The 22,467-nt window shown below is 39.3% G+C and overlaps 1 protein-coding gene across 32 annotated transcripts in view; it reads right to left on the bottom strand.

The window, feature by feature from the left end:
- TUT4 (terminal uridylyl transferase 4) overlaps window positions 1–22,467 on the bottom strand; it is a 131,668-nt gene that overhangs the window by 14,418 nt on the left and 94,783 nt on the right. For 22 of the 32 annotated variants that reach the window (XM_063655918.1, XM_054487762.2, XM_063655934.1 and 19 more), the window contains 6 exons: window positions 20,511–20,624; window positions 8,842–8,919; window positions 8,521–8,698; window positions 8,212–8,259; window positions 8,042–8,124; window positions 567–682 (listed from right to left, as the gene is read on the bottom strand). In XM_063655918.1, the coding sequence (XP_063511988.1) occupies window positions 567–682; window positions 8,042–8,124; window positions 8,212–8,259; window positions 8,521–8,698; window positions 8,842–8,919; window positions 20,511–20,624 (617 nt within the window). The other 10 variants (XM_063655969.1, XM_063655964.1, XM_063655941.1 and 7 more) reach the window with 3 other exon arrangements.

The raw sequence follows: 22,467 nt of genomic DNA, 5'->3' as shown, positions 1-22,467 counted from the left end.
TCATTTAAAAAAAACACAAAACTGGCTGGCATGGTGTCTCACACCTGTAATCCCAGCACTTTGGGAGGCCAAGGCAGGCAGATCACGGTGTCAGGCATTCGAGACCAGCCTGGCCAACACTGGTGAAACTCCATCTCTACTAAAGATACAAAAAATTAGCTGGGCATTGTGGTGCACGCCTGTAATCCCAGCTACTTGGGAGGCTGAGGCAGGAGAATCACTTGAAACCGGGAGGCGGAGGATGCAGTGAGCCGAGATCACACCATTGCACTCCAGCCTGGGCGACAGGGCAAGACGCCGTCTCAAAAAAAACAAAAGTAAAAAAAAATAAAAAAAAAAAACACTGAGTGAATTAATGAATAAATGAACAAATGAATGTTAGAAGATACTATTATACCACATACAAATCTTACCCTATTACAAAATTTCACTCAAATGAACATTTACCTTAGGTATAATTAAATACCCTAAACTTTCTCACTTAAACATCTCTGAACATAATTATAGCTACAAATTGGCCTCTCATTTATTTTCCTCAAAATGTTGATATATATTCATTTGCCAACCTTTTCCTTTTAGGGCAGTCTTTCATGTAGTGGCCTATTTTTCCACACACACGGCAACATCTATCATTGGGAGCCAGTTCTCCATCTGTTAATACTCTGGAATCAAAGAAGTACTCCTAGGGAGAAAATGCAATTTTACTAGGAAGAATCACTATAAAACTTTTGAATCCAAATGGAAAGAAGACCAAGATGCAAACATGGTTTATTTTTACAAAGAAAATAACAGCAACAAATATTTCACTGTAAGTAAAACCCAAGATATGAAAATAAGATTCACAATCATCATCATCACAGTTGCTAATAGTACTAACCAAGTTACATCCATATGACATTACACAAAGATGCTACAGATGAATAAGAAAAATCTCAATAAAGTAGATACTATTTTTATCCTCACTTTATAGATGGGGAAACTGATTCAGGAGTTCAAGTCATTTGCCCATAGAAAAAAATAGGTTAAGTCTCAGATAAAAGATGTAGAGCTAAGTCTGTCTCACAACAAAACTCATGCTTTCTGCTATAGCGGGCTACTTTTGGAAAGGAATTATTCTCTGTACAAAATTGCCTGTAGGCTAGGTGCAGTGACTCATACCTGTAATCCCAACACTTTGGGAGGCTGAGGCAGGGGGATCACCTGAGGTGAGGAGTTCAAGACCAGCCTGGCCAACATGGCGAAACCCCGTCTCTACTAAAAACACAAAAATTAGCTGAGCATGGTGGCGTGTGCCTGTAGTCCCAGCTATTCAGGAGGAAGAGACAGGAGAGCTGCTTGAATCCAGGAAGTGGAGGTTGCAGTAAGCAAAGATCAGGCTGCACTCCAGCCTGAGTGACACAGCAAGATTCCATCTCAAAAAAAAAAAAAGTCTGTAGTCCCAGCTACTCAGGAGGCCGAGATGGGAGGACCACTCAAGGCCAGGATTTTGAGGCTGTAGTGCATAATGACTGTGCCTATGAATAGCCACTGCACTCCAGCCTGGACGAAGTAGCGAAACTCTGTCTCTAAAAACTAAAAATAAATAAGTAAATTAACAACAACAGAAAAAGCTATTCTCTGGTTTATGTGAAATATGATTGGATTTAATACAGCTTTTTAAGAACATGTAACACGTATTATGTAAAGAGGAACAGACCTAAAGAAAAGGTAGGGAATTAAAAAGAAGTAAGTAATTTTCCAAAGTCTTAGAACCAAACTTATTTATGCTTTATCTTTGCACCTTGCTTATCCTTCTCAACTGTAGCTTAGTTTTGCACTGTCACAAAGACTAGTTGGTCCTAACAGTGTCCATCCTTCTGGAAGTCAAGAGAACATGTCCACTTAGCTGTTTTCACATTTACCTAAACTCAAGGATAAAAGTATAAGAGACACGCCCAATAAGATGCCTATAGCTTTAAAAAGACAATAACAAGTATTGGTGAGGATGCAGAAAAACTAGAACACATATGTATTGCTGGTGGGAATGTAAAGTAGCACAGCCACTTTAGAAAACAGTTCCTTGAAAAGTTAAACATAAATTTATCAAAATGACACAGCAATTACACTATTAAGTATATACCAAGAGAAATAAAAACATACATTCTCACAAAAATTTGCACACAAATATTCACAACAGCATTATTCATAATAGCCAAAAAGTAGAAACAACTCAAATGTCCAACAAGTGATGAATGGATAATAAAATGTGGTATATCCATACAACGGAATATTTTTCAGCCATAAAAGGGAATGAAGTATTGATACATGGTACAGCATGAAGGAACCTTGAAAACATCACACTAAAATGAAAGAAGCCAGTTTCAAAATGTTACATATCATATGATTTCACTTATATGAAACGTCCAAAATAGGCAAATCTACAGAGACAAAAAGTGGATTAGTGGTTTGAGAAGAGGGGAAGAGATGGAATGAGAACTGACTGCTAATGAGGACAAGGGTTTATTTTAGAGAAGACGAAAATGTTCTAAAATTAAATTGTGGGGACGGTTGCACAATCCTGTATATATATTAAAAACCACTGAATTGCACAGTGAGTTGTATATAATGTGGACTCTATTCCAATGAAGCTGTTTGGTTTGGTTTAGTTGGTTTTTTAGAGACAGCATCTCGCTGTGTTGGCCAGGCTGGTCTTGAACTCCTGGCCTCAAGCGATCTTCCTGCCCTGGCCTTCCAAAGTAATAGATTACAGGCATGAGCCACCATGCCCATCCTGTGTGTGTGTGTTTTTTTTTTTTTTTTTAAAGACAAGAGATACAATTCTTCATTACTACTGATAAATCAATGTAGCTAATTAAAATCATCATCCTAGTTTTTGCCAGGACAACATAAAGGTCTTAATTCACCCAAGCTGCTTAAGGATGCTAAGAAGCATCCTGAACGTGTTCTCTTTCACCCATCACTTCTAATTAATGACCAAGTTGTATCCATTCTATTGCTGAATATCTCTTGAATCCACTTTTCTCTATCCTTCCACCCCAGTTAGGGTGACCTACACCTGAGGCCAGCAAACTTATTCTGTAAAGAGTCAGGTAGTAAATCTTTTAGGTGCTGTGACAAAATTGAAGATGTAATATAGGTACTTACACAATGAGAGAAAGCAAATTTCCACAAAAAAATTTTATTGAAGAACTGTTAAATATGCTAATAGTAATAATTAGATATAATCTTTTATAATATAAGTTTACTACTAAGAAGAATAGAATTATTTTGGAGGGAGATAATAGTTCATTTAATTGGGGTTCAAAGTTAGTGTTTCCTATCATTAAAACTGAGAGCAACTGTTCATCTATAAATGCTGATCTGCAATGACATTTTATGTATTTTAACTGAAAACGCTTTTCACAGATGAAGAGGTTGAAGATTCAGAGTAGACAGAATAATCTAGAGTACATATGTAAGAACTAATCTTTCATAAAGAAGGGATATCTATAGAGGCAGGTAGATTTATAGATCTAGTAGCAGAAAGCTAAAGGACTATTTATTTGATACTATGTACTGTCTCAGAGGAAACGCATCCACTGGAGTGAGAAGGGCAGAGGTAAAAGGTGGGACAAAGTGCAGCGCATACAGCCTTTTTTTTTTTTTTTTTTGAGACAGAGTCTCGTTCTGTTGCCCAGGCTGGAGTGCAGTGGCGTAATCTCAGCTCACTGCAACCTCCGCCTCCCGGGTTCAAGCGATTCTCCTGCTTCAGCCAAGCTGGGACTAAAGGCGTGCACCACCACTCCTGGCCAATTTTTTTTTTTTTTTTTTTTTTTGTATTTTTAGTAGAGATGGGGTTTCACCACGTTGACCAGGCTGGTCTCCAACTCCTGACCTTGTGATCTGCCTGCCTCAGCCTCCCAAAGTGCTGGGATTACAAACGTGAGCCACCGCACCTGGCCGGCATACTGCATTTTGAGTAAAATACGTAAATTTGAAATAGTTCTAATAGAATAGGAGCTAAAGGTAACTAAAGAAATATGACTGTCACACAGTACTGAAAGTCCAGTTGAGGCTGGTAAACGTTTATGACTGTACTATATACTTAAAACTGTCTAGCTTTTCGACTTTTTTCCATTAGTGTACAGCTACCCAAGGACAGGCACATGGTAGATACCTGAATTCATATAAGGTACAATACAGAAGAGTGCACAGGAAGGACTGTGGCACAAAGGAATTCAAGGTATATGTTAGATGGCAGGGCGCGGTGGCTCACACCTGTAATCCCAGCATTTTGGGAGGCCGAGGCGGGCAATCATTTGAGGTCAGGAGTTTGTGACCAGCTTGGCCAGCGTGGTGAAACCCTGTCTCTACTAAAAATACAAAAATTATCTGGGCATGGTGGCGCGCACCTGTAATCCCAGCTACTCTGGAGGCCAAGGCAGGAGGATCACTGGAACCTGGGTGGCGGAGGCTGCAGTGAGCTGGGATGGCACCAGTGCACTCCAGCATGGGTGACAGAGTGAGACTCCATCTCAAAAAAAAAAAAAAGCCAAACTGTATGCTAGAGAGACAAAATCTAAGTTAAATGGGGAAGAAAAATGACAGAAGACAGCTGATGGATAGGGACAAAATGGGTCAATATATAGGAGAACATAATGATGTAGAAAAATAACTGAAAGAAAAAGAAAGATGAAAGGGCAGGAAATATACTTATCTTTATCTTTCATTAATTTAGGGAAATAAGGCAAATCTATCTTGCATGCTGTTATAATCTCGGTAACTAGGAGTGAAATAGGTATGAAGTATAAGCATGAAAGACTATGTACAAGGACATTTTTGACCATACAGGTTGAGTATCCCTTATCCAAAATGCTTGAGATCAGAAGTGTTTTGGATTTTGGAATACTTGCATTACATTTATACCAGTTGAACACTCCAAATCAGAAAATCTGAAATCTCAAATGCTCCATATGAGCATTTCCTTTGAGGGTCATGTCAGTGCTCAGTAAGTTTCAGGCTTCAGATTTGGGGTGCTCAACCTGTGTAAGTTGTAACACTGACACAATGAAGATAACCTAAATGTCCATCAAAAGAAAAGTTAGATAAACTAGTATATCCAAGTTATGGAATACTACATACTGACTTTTGAAAGAGAATAAAGTAAATCAAAAAATGATTAGCAGACTCATGGGCCCCTTCTGCTAGGCCCCAAATGACATTCAAGACCAAAGATTTTGACATCTATATGTAATTATAATATATTGCATTATTAAGAATTACTAAAAATTCGTATGCATAAACTAAAACGGGCCCATTTCCAGTTTACTGAGGACTCTAATTTAGCATTCTACTAAAAAGTCTCGGCCAGGCACAGCGGCTCACGCCTGTAACCCCAGCACTTTGGGAGGCCGAGGCAGGTGGATCACCTAAGGTCAGGAGTTCAAAACCAGCCTGACCAACATGGCGAAACCCCGTCTCTACTAAAAATACAAAATTAGCTGGGCGTAGTGGCACATGCCTGTAATCCCAGCTACTTGGGAGGCTGAGGCAAGAGAATTGCTTGAACCTGGGAGGCAGAAGTTGCAGTGCTCCAAGATTGTGCCACTGCACTCCAGCCTGGGAAACAAGAGTGAGACTCTGTCTCAAAAAAAAAAAAAAAAAGGCCGGGCACAGTGGCTCACGCCTGTAATCCCAGCACTTTGGGAGGCTGAGATGGGTGGATCACCTGGTCGGGAGTTCGAGACCAACTTGGCCAACATGGTGAAACCCTGTCTCTACTAAAAATACAAAAAAATTAGCCAGGTGTGGTGGTGCGTGCCTGTAATCCCAGCTACTTGGGAGGCCAAGGCAGGAGAATCGCTTGAACCTGGGAGGCGGAGGTTGTCATGAGCCGAGATCGTGCCATTGCACTCCAGCCTGGGCAACAAGAGCAAAAACTCTGTCTCAAAAAAAAAGAAAGTGTCACTACATGGGGCTGAGCATAGTGGCTGATGCCTGAAATCTCAGCACTTTAGGAGGCCAAGGGAGGAGGATCACTTGAGCCCAGGTGTCCAAGGCTGCAGTGAGCTATGATCGCACCACTGCACTCCAGCCTGGGGACGAGAGCAAGACCCTGTATCAAAAAAAACAAAAATAAACAAAAAAGTCTGACAGCATGCAACACTGTGAGGTTCCTACTGAACATATGCATATATAAACACAAATAGTTGGATTCCTCACAATTCTCAGGTAAAATGCTTTATCAGTGTATCATCGTATTTGTTTTGATTGGTTTTTCATTGTTTCTATTTCAATTAAAATATTAGTCAAATTAGGCCAAATGCAGTGGCTCATGCCTGCAATCCCAGCACTTTGGGAGGCCAAGGCAGGTGGATCATGAGGTCAGGAGATGGAGACCATCCTGGTCAACATGGTGAAATCCCGTCTCTACTAAAAATACAAAAATTAGCTGGGCATGGTGTGGGGCGCCTGTGGTCCCTGATACTCTAGGCAAGGCAGGAGGATCGCTTGAATCCAGGAGGTGGAGGTTGCAGTGTGCCGAGATCACGCCACTGCACTCCAGCCTGGTGACAGAGTGAGACTCCGTCTCAAAAAAAGAAAAAATAATTGTTTGGTTTTCCTTTTTTCAGTAATTTTGTTTTTACATTTTTTGCATTGTTTCAAATTTTACTATTATTTTATTTCTCTCCATTGTAATTATTATTACCCCCTAAGAGGCTAGAAAATAAAAGTATCTGAGAACCAGTGCTCCAAGGGAAAAGACTTCTCTCTGCTTTTCTTATTCTACCCCCAAGAAATAAGACACCTGAAACTGGACTGAACAAGTTCAAGGACATTCACTACGCAATGTAAATGCATGTTTGTTGTGATGGTTAATACTGAATGTCAATTTGATTGGACTGAAGCATACAAACTATTAATCCTGGGTGTGTCTGTTGGGTTTTGCCAAAAGAGGTTAACATTTGAGTCAGTGGGCTGGGGAAGGCACATCCACACTTAATCTAGTGGGCATAATTTAATCATCTTCCAGTGAATGTAAGGCAAGCAGAAAAATGTGAAAAGGCAAGACAGGCCTAGCCTCTCAGCCTACATCTTTCTCCTATGCTGAATGCTTCCTGCCCTCAAATGTCGGACTCCAAGTTCTTCAGTTTTGGGACTTGGACTGGCTCTCCTTGCCCCTCAGCTGCAGACACTCTATTATGGGACTTTGTGATCATGTAAATTAATACTTAATAAACTCATATATGTGTGTATATATATGTATACACATGTATATATGTGCATATATGTATATATGTGTATATATGTATATGTGTGTGTCTGCGTATATATATAATAGGATATATATATATCCTATTAGCTCTGTCCCTCTAAGAGAACCCTAATACATTTGTTCTCTTTCTTGAGATTTCTTCTAAGTCTCTTGCTCTGAAGCTAAAACCTCCTGCAGTCTCCCTAACCATAAGAAAGCAGGCAAAAACCAGAGTGAGACCAAGAGGAATGTGTGACACTCTCCCACCCAATTCAGGTAGAAGGAAACTTCTCAGTTCCATGCCATCTAATTCAGCTTACTAAAGCTATACAAAAATTAGAGAAGCCCCAACAAATAATAAAATATTTCTTTGGTTTTGTCTTCTATGTGTATATTTTCATCAAGATTTCTGAAGATAAAAGAGGGACGATGAGCAGCACCTAAAATTCAACAATCCAGAGTCTTGACTATCTATTCTCATTCACTCAGCAAATCCTTATTTGGTACATCCAATGCGCCAGACACTATGTATGTACTGGAAATAGAAAGGTGAACCTTATAGACATGAATCCTGTCTTTGTGGGGTTTATAGTCTAGTAGAGAAGACAGAATTTAACAAATAGTTTAAACAAATAAAATTTTGAAAATATATATCTCATTATGGACTATGATAAATGCAATAAGAAAAAATATACAAAGCTATGACCATCTCTTTCCCTATATCTAACATCAGTTTGGAAACATGATTAAGTTTCTTGTTCTATTTAAAAAAAGAAAAGATTCACAATTCATATAATGTAAACTTACAGCTTCTCTGCCAATGAGTGGATAAAAAGGGGTACCAAAAAGTTTCCTTCCGTTGATAAATGCTTTCATGATGAAATTGGTCACTATTAAAGAAAGAAGAAAACAATAAAGATGCAGACATTAATGTGTCAGAGTTTTAAAATCAGAAAATCTCTATATTTAAAACTTACTTTTTCTAGAAACTCCAGCACCAAGGTTATGATTCAAGTCAAAAGGGTCTACAAAAGAAATACATCAATGATTAAGAATTACATTCACTATAACATAAAAATATACTTAGAAGTCATTGCTAAAGTCTAATACTTATACGTACTCAGACTATACAAATCAGCAAACTCTTCCTCTAAAATTACACATTAAAGGAGGAAAACTGATATAAGAGGAAGAATCTTCCAAATCCTAATGTATTTCAGTTTTCCCCTCAATTTCCTTGACCAAATTTTGGTGGCTCCTGAATTAATATCAGCTTAAATGATTACCTTCAATTGCAATGCACTTGGAAGTCCACTGCTTCTCAAAAGTTGTCAACAGCTTTTTCTGCCGAATGCTAATTACATATTCCTTGAAATCAAACTCTTCAGTATAGAAACGAAGCAGTCCCAGCCAAAGCTCCCCTAATGATTCTGTGTTCTTTCCAAGTGAAGGTAAACGCTTTTTCTACATATAAAAAAAAAAAAGAACAATGTCTATACAGTACTATCCAAAACATGGACAGCAAATCTAAGTAAAATTATTAAATTATACAAATGCTAACATATATCAGTGAGCATTCTAGAACTTAAAGACTATTTTAAAATTACCAGTTCTTCTGTTTTATCAAAGAAAAAAGCATTCCATCCATCAACCATTCTCTGTGGAATCTGTTTTCCATCAAAGATCTGCATAAAAAAATTAATTGTATTATTAGATTTCAAGTGATCCAACCCAAAGGTCCAAATACTCTAATACCATTTTAGAATTTACCTACTTCTTCCAAAAAGAACATGTCAGGATGATGGTATAATTTGATGCCAAGAAATTAATGAATAAAACGTATCTGAAAGACCAAAGCTGGAAAAGGATGTCTTAAGAGCGTCAAACTCCAAATGATACATTTGATGTTACCTGCTTGGCCTATCAAAACATATCCAGTCCAAGAATAATGAAGCAAAACTTAAAAAAGAAACAGCAGTCATGATGAAACAGCAGTTTCATCAAAGGATCACAGATGTAAAAATACAAAATAGATAATACCTACTGATTGTGCACCCAAAGGAAGTCAACAGAACTGTTTGGGACCTAGTACCTTTAATCATTTATCTGTATCAGATAAGGCTAAAAAGCAACTGGACAATCATTTTGTAAAAATGAAAAATTAGGGCCAGGCACGGTGGTTCACGTCTGTAATCCCAGCACTTTGGGAGGCTGATAAAGGTGGATCATGAGGTCAGGAGTTTGAGACCAGCCTGGCCAACATGGTGAAACCCAGTCTCTACTAAAGACACAAAAAATTAGCTGGGCGTGGTGGCATGCACCTGTAATCCCATCTACTCGGGAGGCTGAGGCAGGAGAAATGCTTGAACCTGGAAAGCAGAGGTTGCAGTGAGCCGAGATCATGCCACTGTACTCCAGCCTGGGCGACAGGGCGAGACTCTGTCTCACCAAAAAACAAACAAAAAAAAAACAAAAAAAAAAAAAAAGGAAAATTAGGAAGCTTTCCCTTACATTTTGATAAAGACTATAAACTTTATTAATTATGAATAATAATCCGCTGTCCTAAGGAGAAGAAAAAAGGAGAAAAAACGCTATTTTTACAAGAAGAAAAGTATCCCGTAAGATGTCTGTGTAACTGACTTCCACAAGTAATTGATACTTTTATTCTAAAGGAGACTTAAGAAAGAGATGCAATAAAGTAGGAAGGTGCAACAGATTCAGTCAGGAGACCTGATTTCTAGCCTCTATCCTGAGGAATAGTGATTCTGGGCAAGATAATCATCTCCCTAAGTGCTCAGTTTTCCCAGTGAAAATGAGAAAAGACTATATAAATTAGTCAGTCAGTAGTTTATAAATGGAGAAAACATACCACACCACCTTCTCTTTACCCTCCACCCTGACTAATGGGTCCCAGAATACAGTTAAACCATAATACCATTTAAATCCACTAGTTAAGGTGGGCCTGGGCCCAATGGCCATTTCCATTTTTGATGTGACAGTGATTTATAAAATTAACTACATGTCTGGCCCCTCCAATTTTATCCTCAGATTTAAGTTCTTTGTGGGTAAGGACTATGGCTTATCTCTGAAACCCAGAACCCTACTAGACCAAAGCCACACAGAGAGCACTTAATATATGTTTGTTGAATGACTATATTTAATATGTAAGTATGTTACACAGAAATCAAGCTTCCAGGGACTAGGGCTAATAAGTTGCTTTTTTACATTTACATATTACTTAAACAGATACAGTTTACTAAAAGTCATCTAGCATATATTCTGACATTTCATAAAACAAAAAAGTGAAAGACTGAGGCCGGGCACAGTGGCTCATGCCTGTAATCCCAGCACTTTGGGAGGCCGAGGCAGGCGGATCACCTGAGGTCAGGAGTTCAAGACCAGCCTGGCCAACATGGCAAAATCCCATCTCTAATAAAAATACAAAAAATTGGCTGGGCGTGGTGGTTCGTGCTTGTAGTCCCAGTTACTTGGGAGGCTGAGGCAGGAGAATCGCTTGAACTCAGGAGATTGAGGTTGCAATGAGCTGAGATGGCACCACTACACTCCAGCCTGGGTGACTGAGGGAGATTCTGTCTCAAAAAAAAAAAAAAAAAAAAAAGTAAGAGGCAATTACAGCTATTAATATCTGAAACAAAAGACATAGGATTTCTGACCTCAAGAAAGAAGTGAAGATATTAAGGGGCTGACATGTAATATTTTACCCTTAAAGATTCAGACGCTATTATAGGTATTTCATGTTTTGTAAACACAGATTTATTTGCTAGATATTGAAATAAATTACCTCTTTAGAACCCTGTTTTCAGATAATTCATACTTCTGAGTAACAACAATCCAACTCTTTAGATCTTGATTGTCTTTAAGAGATTTCATACTGTTCAGTAATATCCATGATCCAACCCAACTATGTTGGCTGATAACGCAGCGGAGTAGGTCTGTGGGCCTTGGAACGTTAATCATCACTCATTTTGCCTATTCTTTTGAATTCTCATGTTTCACTGTGTTTAATTCTCCCCACTCTGTTTCAGCCCTCAGAAGCACTAATGCTATCCACTTTTACACACACACACACACACACAAACACACAGACACACACACACTCTCTCTCTCCCTGCTGTCTCTCTGTTCTCTCTCATTCAACACGAATCATCTTCAACTTAGCACTCAGTCCTCCCTCTAAACAAGTCAATCATATTACAAGGATCACCAAATAAGTCAATCATATTTATGTAAAGAATGACCCTAAACATTTCCAAATTTCTTATCTTATTGTGATAGTCTAATATGTACTGCTATATTTACATCGCATTTTTCTTTTTAGACAGAGTCTCGCTCTGTCACCCAGGCTGGAGTGCAGTGGCACAATCTCAGCTCACTGCAACCTCCACCTCGCCAGTTCAAGCCATTCTTGTGCCTCAGCCTCCCAAGTAGCTGGGATTACAGGCATATGCCACCATGCCCGGCTAATTTTTGTATTTTTTAGTAGAGACGAGGTTTTGCCATATTGGCCAGGCTGGTCTCAAACTCCTGACCTCAAGTAATCTACCCCCATCGGCTGCCCGAAGTGCTGGGATTACAGGCGTAAGCCACTGCAACTGGCCTAACTTGTAATTTTTCAGTTGTGGTAAGATACACAAAATATAAAATTTACCATCATAAGCATACAGTTCTGCGGCCTAAGTATAGTCATACTGTCACGCTACCATCCCCACAATCCATTCACGGAATTCTTATCATCTGGTAAAACTAAAACTCTGTATTTATGAAACTATTACTTCCCATTTCTCCCTCCTTGAGATTCCCTGGCAACCACCACTCTACTTTCTGTCCCTATGAATTTGACTACTCTAGGTACTTCATATAAGTAGAATCAAATAGTATTTGTCTTTCTGTGACTGGATTACTTCACTTAGCATAATGTCCTCAAGGTTCATCCATTAAGTTGCAAATTTTAAGCTGATATGGGTTAAAAAAATTTTTCATAAAATCATGTGTGAACACTCCCAAATCTCTTTTGGAATTAATTTTTATGTGAAAATTTGCTTTTACTTATTATGATTTGCTAGGGTAGAGCAAAAATCTTCTGCCTAGGACAGCTCTTTTTGACGTAAAGAACTTTGTACTGCTGACCATCAAAAAAATGCTCTTAGCTGTGCCTTAGTAATACCCAGCCACATAAAGTTAAAGCTTAATTACAAATGGAGGCAGACATCATTAGCTTCTTTAAACATATCCTTACCCTTAAAAGATAACTGATGCCAATGGTCATACTTAAATGATGCCAGAGCAATAGACAATGACGTCCCATATGACAACCATTAAAAAAGGCCAGAAACAAAATTCCATGTATCATCAGTCTATATATATCACAAAGTCCCCCGAAATCAAACCTCATTATGATAGCAAGCATTCCATGAACTGTCTCTCGTTTGATCAATATTAAGCAGATGTCTGTTAAACAGATAATGAAAGAGTTTTTAAAGTTGAATATGGTAGTCCTACCTACATTTTTCCAATAATAATAGTAATAATGCTGCTAATGAGCATAAATCATAATAGTAAAAATAATAATAAAAGCAAGCACTGTTTACGAATGTCTACTTTAGCACCTACTACATTCAAAAGTATTCAATGTTTCTGTTCCTCATATCAACACTGAAATATTATCATTATTACATTTTTAATGATGATGAAAGTCAGACTTATGAAGACTGTTGAAGGCCAAAATGTTAGAATTAGGATTCTGACTAGTTATTTCTGGCTCTAAATACCATGCCTTGCTATTTCTATTACTTCATGCTACCTCAGTGACTCCTAATCCATGGGTAAGGAGAGAATACAGACAAACCACCAAGAAAATCAAATTTGTGGTCCATTTTTGTTAATCACAGTATTCTGGCAAAGTGGCAAATGATACTACTGGAGAATTAGTACATATGATCCCTATTTAAAGCCTAAACAACGATCAGAATAATACAGAGAGTAGGCTGGGCGCGGTGGCTCACGCCTACAATCCCGGCACTCTGGGAGGCCCAGGTGAGCGGGTCACGAGATCAGGAGATCGAGACCATCCTGGCTAACGTGGTGAAACCCCGTCTCTACTAAAAATACAAAAAAATTAGCCTGACATGGTGGTGGGCACCTGTAGTCCCAGCTACTCGGGAGGCTGAGGTGGGAGAATGTCGTGAACCTGGGATGTGGAGCTTGCAATGAGCCGAGATTGCGCCACTGCACTCCAGCCTGGGTGACAGAGCGAGAATCTGTCTCAAAAAAAAATAAATAAATAAAAATAAAAATTAAAAAAATAATAATAATACAGAGAGTAATGCTGGCCTTGGCAGGCCTAATTAATTTATGGTAAATTTTAAATATCATCCAGTGAACAAATTTGTTAAAAAACAAATCACTCCTAGCCAGGCTAATTAAGAAAAGAAGAGAAGGTATATAAATTACTAACAACAGAAATGAAAGAGGGGATATCAATACATATCTCATGGACATTAAAAGAATAATAACACTATGAACTACAATTTTGATAACCTAGATGAAATGAACTAATTGCTTAAAAGACACAATATACCAGCCAGGGGCGGTGGCTCACGCCTGTAATCCCAGCACTTTGGGAGGCCAAGGCAGGTGGATCACCTGAGGTCAGGAGTTCAAGACCAGCCTGGCCAACATTGGTGAAACCCTGTCTCTACTAAAAATACAAAAATGAGCCGGGCATGGTGGCGGGCACCTGTAATCCCAGGTACTCCAGAGGCTGAGGCAGGAGAATTGCTTGAACCCAGGAGGCAGAGATTGCAGTGAGCCGAGATCACGCCACTGTACTCCAGCCTGGGCAACAGAGTGAGATTCCATCTCAAAAAAAAAAAAAAGAAAGAAACAATATGCCAAAACTCACACAAGAAGAAACAGAAAATCTGAATGGGCCTATATCTATTAAATAAACTGAATCAATAATTAATAACCATCCAAAAGAGAAAGCACTAGGCCTAGATGGGTACACTGATGAATTCTACCAAACATTTAAGGAAGAAATTAAACCAATTCTCGAAGAATGAGTTAGGAAGTGTTCCTTCTGCCTCATCTCTTTCAGAGGACAGAAGCAGAAGGAACACTTCCTAACTCATTCTACGAGGCCAGCATTACCCTAATACCAAAACCAGACAAAGACATTGTAAGTAAAGAAAACTACAGACCAATCTCTCATGAACAATGATGCAAAATTCCTCAACAAAATATTAGCAAATCAAATCCAATAATGTACAAAAGAGAGTTATACAAAGCAGGTTCAACATCTCAAAATCAACTGATGTAACTGTGATATTATAATTGGCCTCCAAACCCATTTCCTGACATACAACTGTTAACATCCTTGGAATCTCCAAAGAGAAGTCTTTTTGTATGCAAGCAAGTTGACTACTGGCTGACAGCCCCTAGGTATCTTTAAAATGGGGGTTGGTCACCAGAAAGACCAAGGCATGATTACAGGGTTGGGACTTTCAGCCCTATACCCCAACCTTTGAGGAGCGGAGAAGGGCTAAAGGTTAAGTTGATCACCAATGGCAAACAGCTTGGCTTAATCAATCTTGCATATGTAATGAAGCTTCCATAAAAACCCAAAGGTCTCAGTCCAAATAGCTTCTTGATAGCTGAACACATGGAGGTTCCTAGATGGTGGTATGCCCTGAAAGGGCATGAAAACTCCTCATCCCTTCTCCCATACCTTGTTTTATGTATTTCTTCATTTATATCCTTTGTAATATCCCTTATAATAAACCGGTAAGCCTAAGTAAATGGTTGAGTTCTGTGAGCCATTCTAGCAAATTAATCAAACCCAAAGAGGTCGTCATAGAAACCCAAACTTTAAGCTGGTCAGTCAGAAGTTCTGAAGGGCCTAGACTTGCAACTGGTGTCTAAACTGGGGGTAGTCTCGTGGGACTGAGCCGTCAACCAGTGGTATCTGATGCTATAGATGGTGCCAGAATTGAACTGGAGGACACCACGGTGTTCAACGCAGAAGTGGTTGCTTGCTTGGTGTATGGGGAAACCTCCCCCAACACATTTGGTCACAGAAGTCTTCTGTGATTATTGTTGTTGAGTAAGAGAATAGAAAAAACATTTTGGGGGCTGGGTGTGGTGGCTCAGGCCTGTAATCCCAGCACTTTGGGAGGCTGAGGCAGGTGGATCACCTGAGGTAAGGAGTTCGAGACTAGCCTGCGTGGCGAAACCCCGTCTCTACTAAAAATACAAAAAAATTAGCCGGGCATGGTGGTGGGCACCTGTAATCCCACCTACTGGAGAGGCTGAGGCAGGAGAATCGCTTGAACCCGGGAGGCGGAGGCTGGAGTAAGCCGAGATTGCAACACGGCACTCCAGCCTGGGTGACAAGAGCAAAACTCCATCTCAAAAAAAAAAAAAGAAACAAAAAACATTTTGGGTTTGAGTGTGTGTCTTCTCCTCAGTAACCCATCACATCAACAGGCTAAAGAAGAAAAGTCACAGATCAAAAGATGCAGAAAAAGCATTTGACAAAATCCAACACCCATTCATGATTAAAAAAAAAAAAAACTCTATAAACTAAGAATGGAGGAAAATTTCCTCAGCTTGTTAAAGAAATCTACAAAAATCCTACAGCTAACATCATACTCAAATGGTGAAAAACTCAACGCTTTCCCTTGTAAAATCAGGAATAATACAAGGATGTTCTCTTTCACCATTCCTTTTCAACATCTGGGAAGTCTTAGGTAATGCTGATACTGGAAGTTCTAGCTAATGCAATGAAACAAGAAAAGGAAATAAAAGGTATACAGGTTGAGAAGAAATAAAACTGTTCACGTATGACATGATAATCCATGCATAAAATCCAAATTGAAACAATACTCCAAGAATAAGCAATTACAGCAAGTTCACAAGACACAAGATGAATATAAAAAATTCAAACACTTTCCCAGGTGCATGCAATGAACAAGCGGAATTTGAAATTAGAAATACAATACCATTTACATCAGCACCAAAAAATGATATACATAGGTATAAGTCTAACAAAATATGTGCAAGGTCTACATGAAGAAAACTATAAAACTCTGATGAGCATAATCAAAGAACTAAATAAATGGAGAGATATTCCTTTATAATTGACAGGAAGACTCAAAATTGTCAAGATGTCAGTTCTTCCCTACTTGGTCTCCAGATTCAATTCAATCCCAATCAAAATTCTAGCAAGTCATTTTGTGGATATTGACAAACTGATTCTAAAGTTTACATAGAGAGGCAAAAGACTCAGAATAGCTAACACAATATTGAAGGAGAAGAACAAAGCTGGAAGACTGATGCAACCCAACCTCAAGACTTATTATAACACTACTATAAATAAGAGAGTATGGCATTGGTGAAATAATAAATAAATCAATGCAACAGTGGAGGGCCCAAAAGTATATAAATATAGTACATAAATATAGTCAACTGATCCTTGACAAAGGAGCAAAGACAATACAGTGGAGAAATAATATTCTTTTCAACAAATGGTACTGAAACAAATGAACATCCACACACAAAACAATGAATCTAGGCATAGACCTTATACCCTTCACAAAAAATTAACTCTAAATGGCTCACAGGCCTAAATGTAAAATAAAACTCCTGGAAGAAAACACAAGAGAAAATCTATATGACCTTGAGTATAGTGATATCTTTTTAGACACAACACCAAAGGCAAGAGCTATGAAAGAAATAATTGACAAGATGGACTTTACTAAAATTAAAATTTTCTGCTCTGCAAAAGACAATGTCAAGGGAATGAAAAAACAAGCCACAGACATGGAGAACATAGTTGCAAAACACGCATCTGATAAAGGACTATTATTCAAAATACACAAAGAACTCCTTAAACTCAACAGTAAGAAAATAACCTGTTTAAAAAAATGGAACAAAGAACCTCATCAAAGAAGACATACATATAAATGGAAAAATAAGCATATGAAAAGATTTCTGCATAATGTCATCAGGGAGATGCAAATTAAAACAACAGTGGCCAGGTGAGGTGGCTGACACTTGTAATCCCAGCACTTTGGGAGGCCAAGGCAGGCAAATTACTTGAGCCCGGAGTTCGAGACCAACCTGGGCAACATGGAGAAACCCTATCTCTATAAAACATACAAAAATTAGCCAGACATGATGGCTCATGTCTGTAATCCCAGCTATTTGGGAGGCTTACGTAGGAGGATCACTTGAACCCAGGAAGTGGAGGTTGCAGTGAGTGGAGATTGTGCCACTGTAATCTAGCGTGGGCAACAGAGCAAGACCCTCTCTCCAAAATAAATAAATAGATAAATAAAACAAAATATTAGATTGAAGCAAAATTGCGGTTTTGCCATTAAAAGTAATCTCAACACTTTGAGAGGCCGAGATGGGCTTGAGCCCAGGAGTTTGAGACCAGCCTGAGCAACATGGCACAACCCCATCTCTACTAAATATATAAAAAATTAGCTGGGCTTGGTGGTGTGCACCTGTAGTCCAAGCTATTCAGGAGGCTGAGGTGGGAGAATCACCTTAGCCTGGGAAGTTGAGGCTGCAGGGAGCCGTGACTGCACCACTACAGTCCAGCCCGGGCGGCAACAAGAGTGAGACACTATCTTTAAAGAAAAAAAAAAAAAAAAAAGAGGGGGGAGAGGAAGGGAGGGGAGGGCAGGGGAGGGAGGCAGGGAGGATGGACGGACGGACGGACAGACGATTATACACCTAAAGAAAAGAAAGAAAGACTACTACACACCTAAGAGAATGGCCAAAATCCAGAACATGGACAAGTACTCAAATGCTGGGTGGATGTGGAGCAACAGGAACTCTCACACATTGCTGGTAGAAATGCAAACTGGTACAGCCACTTTGGAAAACAGCTGGCCATTTCTTACAAAACTAAACATACTCGTACATATGATTCAGCAATGTGACTCCTTCATATTCACCCAAAAGACTTGAAAACTATGTCCATATAGATGTTCTTCCATATGTGAATGAATAAACTGTGGTACATCCCAACAATGGAATATTACTGAGCACTAAAAAGAAATGATAGGCCAGGCATGGTGGCTCATGCCTGTAATCCCAGCACTTTGAGCACTTTGGGAGGCCGAGGCGGGTGGATCACCTGAGGTCAGACATTAGAGACCAGCCTGGCCAACACGGTAAAACCCCACTCTACTAAAAATACAAAAATCAGCAGGGCGTGGTGGTGCATGCCTGTAATCCCAGCTACTCAGGAGGCTTAGGCAAGGGAATCACTTTAATCGCTTGAACCCCGGAGGTGGAAGTTGCAGTGAGCTGAGATCCTGCCACTGCACCCCAGCCTCGGCAACAGAGTGAGACTGTGTCTCCAAAAAAAAAAAAAAAAAAGATAAGATAGATTTAGAGGTTCAATAAAAAAGTCTGAACATTTAAAATTAAAAAAAAAAAAAAGAAAAAGAAATGAGCTATCAAGCCATGAAAAGACATGGAAGAAATTTAAACACATATCACTGAGCGATGGAAGTCAATCTGAAAAGGCTACATACTATATGATTCCAACAATATGATATTCTGGAAAAGTCAGAACTATGAAGACAGCACAAAGATTAGTGGTTGCCAGGGGTTGAGGGGAGGATGACTAGGCAAAGTACAAAAATTTTTAAGGCACTGAAAATTGTATGATACCGTAATGGCATATATTGATGTATCATTGATTATGATAAAATGTGTACATCGTTATATATTGTCCAAACCCCTAGAATATACAACATCAAGAATAAATGTTAATTGCAAACTATGGACTTGGGGTGATTATATGTCAATGTAGGTTTATCAGTTGTAAAAAATGTCCCACTCTGGTGGGGTTAATAATGGGGGAGGCTATGCATGTGTGGGTACAGGAGGTATGTTGGAAACTCTTTACCATCCTCTCAATTTTGCTGTGAACTTAAAACTGCTCTGAAAAAATACTTTAAACACACACCCAAACATACATCACCCAACACAGATTCAGCAACTTAAATCTTTGGCTAGGAAAGGATTCCCATCCATTGTTTAAAACACGGAAGGAAACGCTGGTAAAACCACATATATTCATTAGAACTTCTTAAAACTTACTAAGGCTATCTGACACCTACTATATGGCTTACAATTTTGTGATTTTTCTTTTTTTTTTTTTGAGACGGACTCTCCCTCTCTGTCACCAGGCTGGAGTGCAGTGGTGGGATCTCAATTCACTGCAACCTCTGCCTCCGGGTTCAAGCAATTCTCCTGCCTCAGCCTCCCGAGTAGCTGGGATTACAGGCACGCACCACCACGCCCGGCTAATTTTTATATTTTTAGTAGACACCATCATGTTGGCCAGGATGGTCTCGATCTCTTGACCTTGTGATCTGCCCGCCTCAGCCTCCCAAAGTGCTGGGATTACAGGCGTGAGCCACTGCGCCCGGCCTATTTTGTGATTTTCTTCTTTGCCATAACTATCAAAATTTATGTGAAACCAGAATATGTGACTTTTCCAACCAAGTCTGATGCTTGTCTCCTAACTAAAAATAGTCACCATTCTAAAAAATTTGAATTGGATCCTCCCTAACGCCTACAAATCTACTTTGTGCCAAGAATCAGGAGGAACAGATGGATGATTAATATCTCCTTTGTACCAATTTCAGAGAGTATAAATTGACTACAAAAAGGAACTTTATAAGTCACCAATTCTGAGTGAATGAGTATAATCTGTTTCTTTCAATGTACATTCTTATGTTTAATGTAATTAATGTAACTTCAGAAGAGATAAGGAAGAGTTTCCCTGGGTTCATTCTAAACCAAAATTCACAAGGCTGACCAAAGTATACATAAGAATAAATCAATCTTCATTGCCAGGCAACAGGAGGGAAAATATTCTAGAAAGAAGAAACTTATGTACTTGCATCTTGGAGACTATAAAATATATGAGTTCATGGCTGGCTACAAGAACTTCACAATCATCCACAGCACTCTAAGACTGTAAAATTTAAAAACATTACAAAAGATATTCAATGGTTCTGTTCATCTAATATTCTTTTGGTAGTCTATATTCTCCCATAATAAATTTTTCAAAAAGATTCATTGTTTAATTATAGCATTAATGGAAAGAGAAAACTTAGGACATCCATGATGGAAAAATCCTTCATGATGACATGAACCAAGCAAAATCTCCTGTGTTTAGATCTATTGTTTTCAAAAAAACTCCTTTATAGTTTTCTTAAACACCTACCTCTTGTAGAACTGGGATAACAGGTGGCTTTCTCTGCTGCAGAAAGTACAGCACCATAAGGATATATGCATATGAAGATAAACTTCCCCTGGAAGCATCCCCAATGTCACATCGCTAAAAAACAACATGATTGAAAACAAAACTTCAGAGTCTTACTCCATGCAGAAGTATATTAAACATTCTGCCACATCATTTTTTTTAACCCATAGAACTGGGTTAAACTGGGTTAAAAACAAACTGCACCGTCTATAATCCCAACACTCTGGGAGGTTGAGGTGAATGAAAAGCTTGAGCCCAGGAGGTCAAGACCAGCCTGGGTAATGCAGTGAGACCCCATCCTACAAAGAAACAAACAAACAAAAAACTACTATACATGATGTGGGGAAACAGGTACTCTCACACACTGCAGGTGAGAGTATAAATTAATACAAACACTATGAAGAATATTTGACAATATCACAATTACAAAAGCACATTTTCTTTGAACCAGCAATCCTATTCTAAGAATGTACCCTGCAAACATGCCAAAAAATATGTGAAATGACAAAGAAGGTTTTTTAAATAGCAGCACTATTATAATAGCAAAAAATCAGAAATAGTTTTAGGTTCATCAATAAAGCACAGGTTTAAAATAACTAAGGACTAGTCACATAATGGAATGGTATGCAGCCATTAAAAAAGAACGAAGTCCCCTGATGGTCTTGTGGTTAGGAAAAACATCTTTTTTAATAAATAAAAAAGAACAAGGGGCTAACACAGTGAAACCCCGTCTCTATTAAAAATAGAAAAAATTAGCCAGGCGTGGTGGCGGGTGCCTGTAGTCCCAGCTACTCGGGAGGCTGAGGCGGGAGAATGGCGTGAACCCAGGAGGCGGAGCTTGCAGTGAGCCAAGATAGCACCACTGCACTCCAGCATGGGCGACACAGCGAGACTCCGTCTCAAAAAAAAAAAAAAAAAAAAGAACAAGGAAGACAGACATGGTGGCTCATGCCTGTCATCTCAGCACTTCAAAAGGCCAAGGAGGGTGGATTGCTTGAGCCCAAGAGTTCAAGACCAGTCTGGGCAACATGGCAAAACCCCACCTCTACAAGAAATACAAAAAATAGTTGGGCATGGTGGCACACGCCTGTAGTCCCGGCTACTCAAGAGGCTGAGGTGGGAGGATCAATTGAGCCCAGGAGGTCAAGGCTGCAGTGAGATGTAATCACACTACTTTACTCCAGCCTGGGCAACAGAGTGGGATCCTGCCTCAAAAATAAAAATAAACGCTGGGCACGGTGGCTCATGCCTCTAATCACAGCACTTTGGGAGGCCGAGGCGGGCGGAGGAGGTCAGGAGTTCAAGACCAGCCTGGCCAACATGGCAAAACCCTGTCTCTGCTAAAAATACAAAAATTAGCCAGGCGTGGTAGCAGGCACCTGTAATCCCAGCTACTCTGGAGGCTGAGGCAGGGAAAACTGCTTGAATCTAGGAGGTGGAGGCTGCAGTGAGCCAAGATTGTGCCACTGCACTCCAGCCTGGGTGACAGAGCAAGACGCCATCTCAAAAAAACGTAAAATTAAAATAAAAATTTAAAAAAAATAGGGGAGGGGGTGGGGAGGGGGGGAGGAATGAAACCTGAAAGAATCTTCAGAGACTTCTTCCCTTGAGCAAGGATTTAGCTTATATCTATATTTAAAGGGAAAAGGGGTGATTTCATTAACAGAATTCTATGTAGTTACAACAAAACTGTCATGTTAGAGTTACCTTGTTAGGTGAATCTAGAAAAGTAGGCATATCAAGTCTTGTATGTAGTATGTGTATGAATGCTTTTCTAAGATACACTGTTGTCTAGAAAGACATGTACAGGAGTATCTTTAAAAATATGCTTTCCAGTCAGGCACAGTAATCCCAGAACATTGGGAGGCCGAGGCTGGAGGATCACTTGAGGTCAGGAGATTGAGACCAGCCTGGCCAA

This window comes from Pongo pygmaeus, chromosome 1, assembly GCF_028885625.2.
Source record: "Pongo pygmaeus isolate AG05252 chromosome 1, NHGRI_mPonPyg2-v2.0_pri, whole genome shotgun sequence".
Classification (NCBI taxonomy): Eukaryota; Metazoa; Chordata; class Mammalia; order Primates; family Hominidae; genus Pongo; species Pongo pygmaeus.
The sequence above is the reverse complement of the archived record's forward strand: the minus strand, read 5'-3'. Positions and strand labels throughout refer to the sequence as shown.